Raw genomic sequence first — 10,889 nt, 5'->3', positions numbered from 1 at the left:
ATGAAAACTATTGAAGAGACGACGACTAAAACTCAAATCAAAATTTGCTGCCAAAAACAACACTGTTCTACAGAGGGAGATAAGAACAAAGACTGCAGATCGAAGCAGACAACCCTCAACACTCCAAATTAGAAGAGTATATATTCCTGTTATTTACACCGGCGGTGTAAATAAGGCTCAAAAATACGAAATTGAAAGAAGGAAGTGGCCCGCACGCAACAAAATGTCCTTTTCACACGTTTTATTACCTCTGTGACGACGGGACATGTAGTGGATTATTTAGAACTCACATCAGAGTCTTTAGGAAATAATCAAGGTAGAGAGTGGACTGAAACGATGATACTTTATTACAAAGACTGGTCTGTACCGAGCCCAGGGAGGAAGCACGTACATGCAAGCCTCCTGAACCCTTTTACATTTCTCTCTCTTATACACAATGACCGAGCAGAGAATATACATTGGAGGTGTGGTCAAACATGGGTCTTATGTAAGAATAGAACATGGTGGATAGTATTCTCATCTTCAAAATCCTATTTCAGTCAACGACCGCCGTTTCGGGGGCCCAGGTGACAACGCTGAGGATGATGAGGCCTGGCCTGGCCGAAACGCGGCCTTCTTTCTCCTTGCTACTTGCTGCGGTGCAGTGGCATCATGAGTCCTGTCTGCGTGAGGACAGTGTTCACAGCATCATGAGTCCTGTCTGCGTGAGGACAGTGTTCACAGCATCATGAGTCCTGTCTGCGTGAGGACAGTGTTCACAGCATCATGAGTCCTGTCTGCGTGAGGACAGTGTTCACAGCATCATGAGTCCTGTCTGCGTGAGGACAGTGTTCACAGCATCATGAGTCCTGTCTGCGTGAGGACAGTGTTCACAGCATCATGAGTCCTGTCTGCGTGAGGACAGTGTTCACAGCATCATGAGTCCTGTCTGCGTGAGGACAGTGTTCACAGCATCATGAGTCCTGTCTGCGTGAGGACAGTGTTCACAGCATCATGAGTCCTGTCTGCGTGAGGACAGTGTTCACAGCATCATGAGTCCTGTCTGCGTGAGGACAGTGTTCACAGCATCATGAGTCCTGTCTGCGTGAGGACAGTGTTCACAGCATCATGAGTCCTGTCTGCGTGAGGACAGTGTTCACAGCGGGGACGAGACGTGTGCTGTAGTCCAGCAGTCGGCCGTCGTACACCAGGTCATCTGCTGTCACATCGGTCTGAATTGAAGCTCTATGAAAGAGATATAGGACATAAATAGCTTTAGCAAACGCATCACAATAAACTCCCTATTTTCACAGCGGAGCATTGCGCCATAGCGCATGGTCTTATTAACCCATTTTGACCTGAGGTTACTGTCGAAGTGTCCTTGAGCAAGACACTGAACCCCTAATTGCTCCCGATGTGCTAGTTGGTGCCTTGCATGGTTTCCGCTGCCATCGGTGTATGAATGTGTGTGTGAATGGGGGAATGTAATGCACAATCTCTGTAAAGCGCCTTGGATAAAGGCGCTATATAAATCCACCATTTACCATTTATGAGCTTGTAGGTCTGCTATTTTTCAATAGCTAAAGCGTAACATAATGCTAACACCAAAAGGGGTTCCCGCCCCAAAATGGGCTGTGGTCGCAGCGACATGCGTTGCGAGACTTGCGACCAATGTCTGGCCAGATGGTTTTAACTTGTGTAGGAATGACCGTCTTTAGTGGTTGGAAGGCAGCAGAGGAATTGTATAGAGTTGAACCAAAGGTGTTATTTATTCACCGAAATACCAATAGAGCACCGAAGTCTGACGTCAATAGGTAGAGGGCGCTATAAGTCCACGGGTTCATGTACTTTTTTTATTTGCATTGTATTTGGGGGATTTTAGATCGCCTCATATAAGAACTGTGTTTGAAAAATAATAATAAATCATCCTGGCCGTTTCACTCATATGGATATGAAGAATCAACTGACTGAAAAAAAACACTAATGTTACTTTCTACTGTACTGAATTTGTTAAATTGTTAGACTGTTTCATATATGACTGACGATACAGAGACAGCTCCCCGACAAATATCGCCGAGACAGTTTGTTTATTTTTGGACCACAATTCTTATATGAGACCGTTTTAAGATGTTATATAAGATGTTATTCTCCATAGAGTTTTTTGAAGAGTTGCAAAATATATATTATATTATATTATAATATAACATAATTATTATTATAATAATATATTATAAGGACCTGCGATCAAAAGCAAGATGGAGTCCTTCGCGTCCTGGCCTCTCATTAATACACCTGTCGAAAAGACGGATGCACCACGGTGGATTTAAACCCACAGCTCCGTGGTGGTGGGAAGGGACTTTACCGCTGTGGCACCCGAGCGCCATTAACCGCTTCTATCTGCTCATTTTGGTCTTCACGTAGGCTACTGCCATCATCATTGTGAACAGTGTCGTTTTTGGCAGCAAATTTAGATTTTAGTTTAGTCATAGTCTTTGGAATCACATTTTGGTCATCTGAAATGTTTCAGTGTTAGTCTAGTTTTAGTCAACTAGATGTCATAAGATTTTAGTCGACTAAAGCTTCACCTTAGAAATATTGCACGAATCAGAGCCTATTTGTCCTTGGACGATGCAAAAACGCTAATCCACGCCTTTGTTTTTTCTCGGCTTGATTACTGCAATGCACTTTTTTCAGGACTGCCTAAGAAAACAACTGACAGATTACAACTTGGCCTATTATTTTTTTTATCGAAGGACATAGAAACATACCTTTAGATTGTGGGGGCCTAAATAATGTAATAATAAGCGTTTTTTTATCAAGATTTGAACAATGTCACCATGGTCCACACACTACAAATTATTATTTCTTTTTTAGCACATTGCCAAAAGGGCAGGAGGTGCTCTAGCACCCCCTAGTGTCTATCTGTGCACGCCACTGTGCAGAACACATGCAGTCATAATCATTCTCCCTTTACCTAGTATGGTACATCTTGGCCACGTCGTCCTCGACCCGAACACAACCCATCTTGGAGGACAGCAGTCCGTGGACGGTGGTGGCGAACACGGCCCGGGGGTTGACGATGATCTTGAAGTTCAGGAACTCGTCGGTCGGGGCTTCGTGGTACAGGTGTGCCAGGATGTTGACCCCGGAGACTCCCCGCCACTGGTCGGGGAAGCCGTCATGGCGCCGATGAGGACGTTGGGAGGTGGGAGGAGGAGGAGGCGAGGCGACGACAGTGGCGGGGGTGGTGGTGGTGGTGGTAGGAAACATGTTGTTCTCAAACATATAGCCAAAGTCGGCGCCGTATTTCTGCTCCAGCAGTGGAAGGAGCTCTGGCCAGCTGGTGACGGATAATGTTTTATTATGTCAGGTCTGTGTTATATCTGCTTGCAAACAGGTGTTGTTTTTGTCGACTGAAACTACGACGGAAAAATGTCCGTCGACTACCTTTTTTCACTGACGAAAACTAAATGAAAACTAAGCTATGATGACTAAAAGTAAAGGCTCATACATAGTCTGGATTTACGGTGGTGGGGTGACCACCGAACTACAACATGACGTCACGAGCCGCGGTGAAGAGCAAACCACCGCCACCGCTCCAGCCCTGCTCTCTGTTTTTTACTCACCACCGCTCAACGTTATTTCAGCTCCGGTGGTCAGCTCACCACCGGAGCGGTGGTCACCTTACCACCGAAAATCCAGACTATGAATAGGCCTTAAGACTAAATGCATTGACAATTTCGTCAACAGCTAAAAACTGGACTAAAACGCTAGGAAGGGGACTAGTGGACAAGAGATCCAGTGTAAGTCCTTTTACACTTGGTCGCATGCTGATAATAGATCTACAAGCTAAAAAAAAACAGTCATTACGACAACATCAAGGCCCGCCAAAAAATTTTTAGCGGACTAAATCAACTGTAGATTTAGTCGACTAAAATCTTATGACATTTAGTCGACTAAAACCATGCTAACACTAAAACATTCCAGGTGACTAAAATGTGACTGAAACTAAATGAAAACTATTCAAGAGACTATGACTAAAACTAAAATAGAAATGTGCTGCCAAAAACAACACTGCTTGCGAAGATCATGTCATCCAAAGTGAGTGAAGTCTCCTTTTATATCATTACCAAGTCCATTATCATCATTATCATTGTGTTAATTCAATTGGAGAGCACTCATGCACATCCTAGACTAACGGATTATAATTGTATTAAGAGAAACATAACCTCCTTAATCTAGTTTCGTAAATTCACATCAAAGATCTGCTATTTTCAATAGATGTTGATGGACTATGATCAGTATGACGGGCGATTGGCGAATCAACTGTGGATTACGGGTGACATCTCCACGAGAATGTCATCTCCGGCCGAGCAAATAATTTAGAAAGAAGAAAAAAAGGGGCAGACACTTTTCTTTGTGGCTTTCGCCTTTATTTTATAGAGGGATAGACAGTAGGCCGACAGGAAATGGGGGAGTGACCAGGTCGTCGGGATCGGGAGTCGAACCCGTGGCACACTGCCAGACTGGATCACCAGCCAAGGTGCCTGGACCGCTGAGCCACGGTACAACACTTTTCTTCTTTCTAATTATTTGTTCAGCCCCAAAAGATTGTGTTTATTTATGTTGACATGATTTGTCAACTCGGCTGTTGGCTTAATTGTCCGAGGCTTACAGATCTTCAAATAAATACTTTTTGGAAACGTCTATGGGAATGAAATCACCTGAAATGAAATCACTGTCGGAGCCATAAAATATAATCTTCTCTTTTGGCATATATTTTCTAATGTGTGTCCGCAGGCTAATTAGTGTAAATAGAGGGTATGCGCATGCTTAAAGTGAATGGCACATCGAGTGGCAAGGCAACATGCAAAGTGAGTTTAACATTGTTTAACGTTGTTTAATGCAATCAGATTGGACTTTTCTGTGTGGATGTATAGGCTGTCAAGGCCAGAAAGTAGTTTATTTCTTATTTATTTTTTATCTAATTTTTTTTGAACTCATGCTTCCTTCATGCCTGAGTGTCCAAGTTGCTTCTTTACACCTGACAGAGGGGAGTTTCCCTGGTTGGAAGGAAGGAACACGTTATTCCAACCAGTTATTTTCCCCTCCATCAGGCGCCCCGGCTGGCCAGGGGGAGAAAGTAGTTTTTTGCCACTCAGTGGGCGTTCCTGCATAACTTCCGGGTTTGATGAGGATGTCACGCGCATCCCCTCTATTTGGGGGTCCTTGACATGAACAAGCGTGGGAACCGCTGTTATAAAGATGGAAAGGAATTAGTGAAGCATGTTTCACAGCAGGGTATGACATTTCACAGAGAGATATATACCTGTCCACTTGTTGGGGCAGTATGAGCTCATCTATGTCGTGCAGCGCGATGTACCGTGTCTGGTACATGTATCTGTAGACGCAGTCGTTCAGAGCAGGGAGCTGGCCGTAGTAATGCATCTGACCAGGACCCAGGTCAGGTTTCCAGCTCGCAGACATCTTCAGATGACTGGCCATGGACCACGGAATCACCTCCACCAGACCTTCATGGAGGGATCAAAGAATTGCATTATTGTCAACCCAAATTCTGGGCCGGGAACCCCTTTTGGTGTTTTAAAAGCATTATGTTCTAGTTTAGCTATTTAGCAGATCTACAAGCTCGCAGCTCTATGAACGTGTAGGTCTGCTATTTCTTTCACAGCTGGAAGAAATTGCAGTCACTCAATGTTAGCCTTGGATCCACCTATGCTTTCTATGGCATAGGCAGCTCCCAGCAGGATCTGGATAATCTAGACGCAGCTGCGCAACATGAGACTAATTAATTAGAGCGACAGAGAGAGAGGAGTGTGTGTGTGTGTGTGTACGTGTGTGCGTGTATTTAACAAAGGTGCAGACGATCAGAAATCAGCAGAGAGTAAGCGACGTTTGCGCTACTCTATGCCGAATTGAAGTGGACTCAGACCCAGACTTTTTTTTCTCCCTGGAAATAAAAATGTCTGGGTTTACGAGGCTACTCAATGTTGATAGCATTTGTAATTGTAGTAGATAACATATACTGTAGCATGATTTGAATTTGCACCCTATGGCCAGAAAAATAATGAAGTCTGTGTGTTTGACTAGGGTTGCTGTCTGGATTACTGAATTCCTACAATGCCCATATTGCTTTAGTGCACTTCCCCTCCTTGTGGAGAGGGGGGAGGCTGCATGGAGGTGTGACTTTGTAGTCTATTCTGTATTTAAGTCCGACGTCATTTTGTAGTCCTACATTACGTCCGGGTCCAAGTGACACCAGCTCCCGTCCGCATCTCGATTATAAATAGAATATCTAAACGCGTGAATCCTTTCACAATGACGTTATTTTTCAGAAATTAGGGTTAAAATGGGTCTTAATGCTTCCAACTCAAGTAGAATTATTAATGTTCTGTACAAGTGTCCATGACAAAGAAAATATATGATGTGGAGACAATAAAGGCTATTATTATCATTATTATTGAAGGTGGTAACAGTCCATTTGCTCAGTACAATATGTCGGGGGCATATTTAGAATGTGTGCAGGGTTGAGTATGTTGAATCTAGTTTGCATTAATGAGGATTTAGTTGACACAATGAAATAAAATGGCGATAGTATTCAGTGTGGGGCAGACGGACTGTCACAGCCAGATTTGGGAGACAAGTAGCTTTGTTTTTGCGAGGAAAGCAGTAAAATTAGACTTTCGTGGTTGTTTTCGTCTCAGATTTAGTCCGACGGAGCATCACGGTATAACTCTATGGGGACACAAAAGCGACACAAATGTAGGACCCAGAAGTATCTCTGGAGGGGGCGCTCACGTCACGGCTAAAATACTGAATAGGAAGGAAGTGAGACCACATTTTCATGACAGGTTTTTGGTCATGAACACGGTGTCATGCCTAAAATATCTTAAAAAAAAAACACACATTACACCCAGGAAAGTGTTTCTTGTCTCCTAAACATCATTAAAACATTAAAGCTCTGGTTGCAAAAGCGGTGAAGTGGCCCTTTAACTTGATAGGACAAGATCCCTGTCTTCACTGAATCGGGTTGAAAAAGCATGTTTACGCAGCACACACACACACACACACACACACACACACACACACACACACACACACACACACACACACAGGCGTGTTTTTGCTTCATAGTGGGGACGTATGACTAGAACCTCCCTTGTGGAAACACCCCTTTCTAGACATGGTACGCCTGTGAAAAAAATCAGGCATGATCAGAAAAAAATCAGGAACAAGAATCTGACTTTAAATTAGCAATATTCAATACCTTTCCCCCCAGACATGACTGGGTCCTCCCATATGGACACACACACACACACACACACACACACACACACACACACACACACACACACACACACACACACACACACACACACACACACTTGTCCATACCTGTGTGTGTGTAGTAGTCCAGAATCCTCTGTATATCTGCACTACAGTTGGTCTTGTAGATGACCACTCTGGTCACCCCCAGTAACCTGTACATCTCCATGCTCTGGACCAGCTGAAAGGGTCACCACACAAGGTTGTCTGTAAATGACTCGCAAGTTATGTTTCTCAAACCGCAACTTTGACTACAGGCTATACTAGGCTAGTGTATTAAACCTAGAACACTAAACCCACATTTTGTCAGACCATCATTACACCCCGAGTATATTTTGCTATTTCTTTCTTGAAGTTGTACATGCCCACATTTGTGCATTGAGTCCATATTTGGGCATGCCTGAGAAAGATAATGGGATATGCTGGGTGACGCAAGAGCGGCAGCCTACCTGCAGTGCATTGGTGAAGTTAAACATGGTAGAGAGGCAGACTGTAAAGTTGTGAGGAAAGGAGTCGCTTCTCGTCTGCTGGTTCAACACCTCCAGAAACACTGGCTGCTGCTCCTCACCTTACACACAAAAACAAGACACACAACCATCTGTAGTATATGGTCTAAAAAGCAGTGGTTCCCAAACATTTTAGCTCGAGACCCAAAAGAGAATTTCGATATCTCTCCAGAACCCAAACTAGTGACGTGTCACAACCGCGATGCATTAGGTCTTAACTCTTAAAAGTCCTTAAATTGTCACTTCACTGTCACCTGGGAAACCCCTCAAAATCAGGTCTCGGCCCACACAGCTTCCGGATTCAGACGCGTACATACACTGTACACACTGAAAACATAATCGAAAATACGTGAATTATATACAAATGTTAAAATGTCTGAGACGAGGCTGGGGCTGTGGTTGAGTGGTCCAGGCACCTATAGGCCGGTAATCCAGCCTGACGGTGTGTCGCGGGTTCGAGTCCCGAGCCCGTCGGCCTTTGCCGCATGCCCCCCCCCCATCTCTCTCCCCCTTCCTGTCCAATTACTGTACCCTATCAATAAAGGCAAAGAATGCCAAAAAACATCTTTAAAATGTCTGACACGGTTGTCACAGAAAACAATTATTATAATAATCCACTCAGCGAAGTATGTACGGATTTTGTTTATGCTATAGGCCTAGTAACAACGTGTCAATTGTCCTGTTTCACAGCATAATTTAAAGGCCAATTTTCAATATATAATATTTAATACTATTAATTTATTTTTTACTGAATAAAGGGTTTGCGTGACAAATCATGACAACAATGTTTTGGCCTGAACACAAAGAAGAAAAACAACAACTAAAAAGTGTTGTAACCTGCCCATTTTTCCTTCTTTCTAATTATTTGTTTGGCCCAAAAAAAAGTGTTTAATTTAATTAACGGCCGGCAGCAACTGCACTGAGGTCCCCTGACTGAACTTGCCCTGCGCATGTCTACGACAGGCACAAATGCTCATTAATTTCATGTAGTACCATCTGTGCCAATAGCAGTTACAGCGACGTGAGAGGGCACCCCACAGTCCCACGGGTGGCGGCACAGGATATCCACTGTCCCGTACGCAAAGCCGAAGTGGTCCGGGTGGATCCAGCTGTCGGCCACGGAGGTGCGGCACTCTCCTTGGCATGAGAGGACGCAGCGATAGGCCACCGCTTCTGTCCGCAGCGCTACAGCGAGGACACGGACCTTAGAGGACGAGGGAGACAGGGTTTCATGTGCCATGATGAATGCCATGACGAGAATACAAGCTTTCATCCCACCATACATTAACCCATTTTGACCTGGGAACGATTCAGCAAATGTCTTCTAAATCCTGACTGTTTTCTTGAAAAGGCTATGTTTTTCTGTCAGTCGTTCTCAAACACTTTCATGTCACTTTTCACGATTCTTCAAAAATAGCTAAAGCATTATATAATGCAACACCAAAATGGGTTAAACCAGCTTATTGCAGCCTCGATGCAATCTAGATTCTAGATGAGAGATGCACACTGAAGGCACACTACAGATTCAGTTAGCAGGTTTTTTGGAAGATTCATAATAGTATATTTTCATTACAACAACAAAAAAAAGTATCAGATATAAATATTGATCGGCAAACCTTTTTTCTGAATGTCCGGTGCTCCATGTATGCCGACAGCAGCAGTGTGTGCGTCCCATTGACCGCGACTAGGGGCACCTTTTCTTCATGTGGATGCGGGCATTGAGCAGCAGAGGGCAGGGAACATGAATGACATTATAAACCTAGTATATTTACTAATCATATCTTAATCATTATTAGTACATAATTATTATGATAAAGTAATATAATAACTATATAATAATCATATATATAACATTCTTCTCATGTGCGACTCTGGATTCTGTGTGATTTCTGTTTTCTTTTTTTCCTTGTGTTTTGCGTCAGTCCCCAGGTTCATGTATTTTTTTAGTTGCATTTTCGCTAGAAGCAGACCTATCATATATGAGTGACTGACTGTTGCAAACGATACAGAGACACCTCCATGACAATAACGCAGAGACAGCTTGTTTATTTTTGGACCACAACTTTTTCATTCTCAGACATCTTAAAATACCATACCATACAGATATGCCGCAATATTGTTGGGAATAATATCCATGATCAATGCCAGATTTGCGTGAGCCACTCTTTATCTCTGCCCCTGCACACTGTATCAGAAATGCTACATAGCTGCAATGCAAAATGTACACAGCCTTGGCTATAGGCAAATATGTAGCCTGGCAGAGATATTCGGTCCGCGGAGCGCCCCTTTCTAGTTAGTTAGTGATATTAAAGGGATATTTCACTTTAAAAAAAAACATAATTTCATCGTCTACTCAGGCTTATGTGAACACCCCAGTTGCTCTATTTAGATATTTGATATTCATTTTAGCTGCTCCGGCCCCCTCCCACTGTAACTTCAAACTCCATTTTAACCATGATTCATCGAAAATACCCATGGGTGGGTTTTTTTGTTGTTTTTTTTAAATGAAAAAAGTTGGAAAAAAAATCGAACAAACTCCATTTTGTTATTTAAGTACTGTAAGTATGTCTCTGAATCATGAATTAATTAAATTAATTGCTGCACACTGCCAAGAGCAGAACAAATAAAGAATGAAGCTAGAAAAGTGTGCGCCATAATCTCCGCCAGGCTGTGTTATATACCCAGGGCTGTAGGGTGACCTATCAAACAAGGACATCACCTGGTTGTGGTGGAGGAGGTTCTGGAGGTAACTTGCACTTAGATCTGTAGTTCTGGCTCCACAGCTCGGCCATTCCATCAGGGCTATAGTATACAGTAGGTCCAATGAGAAGATAATTATCTGAATTCATTCCATTCTCAAGGCCAAGGCCAAAGCTATCTAAAACAGGCCTTGTCCCAAGACCAATCACAGATCTTGCCACAGAACAGTGAGCGTATGCAGGAATGACATTTTGGGTATAGACACAAATAAAGGCAGATTTGTTTTGTCCACAAAAAAAACTTTGTGGACAAAAGAAACAACACTTCAAAACTGAAAACGGTAATCATGTATAATAATGT

General features: G+C 43.2%; 1 protein-coding gene across 1 annotated transcript; it reads right to left on the bottom strand.

Annotated features, from left to right (window-relative positions):
• Window positions 1-1,087: 1,087 nt before the first annotated feature.
• Window positions 1,088-10,613, bottom strand: LOC310864407 (uncharacterized protein). The gene is made up of 8 exons (XM_083773098.1): window positions 10,549-10,613; window positions 9,446-9,528; window positions 8,823-9,033; window positions 7,773-7,891; window positions 7,393-7,504; window positions 5,309-5,510; window positions 2,954-3,319; window positions 1,088-1,224 (listed from the first exon to the last, which is right to left on the bottom strand). The coding sequence occupies exons 2-8, from the start codon at window positions 9,470-9,472 to the stop codon at window positions 1,098-1,100; spliced, it is 1,164 nt and encodes a 387-aa protein (XP_083629224.1). The 5' UTR covers window positions 9,473-9,528; window positions 10,549-10,613; the 3' UTR covers window positions 1,088-1,097.
• Between the last annotated feature and the right edge of the window lie 276 nt (window positions 10,614-10,889).

This window comes from Protomyctophum parallelum (assembly GCF_964188405.1).
Source record: "Protomyctophum parallelum genome assembly, chromosome: 9".
Lineage (NCBI taxonomy): Eukaryota > Metazoa > Chordata > Actinopteri > Myctophiformes > Myctophidae > Protomyctophum > Protomyctophum parallelum.
Note: the sequence above shows the minus strand (reverse complement) of the source record. Positions and strands in the feature narration are given on the sequence as shown.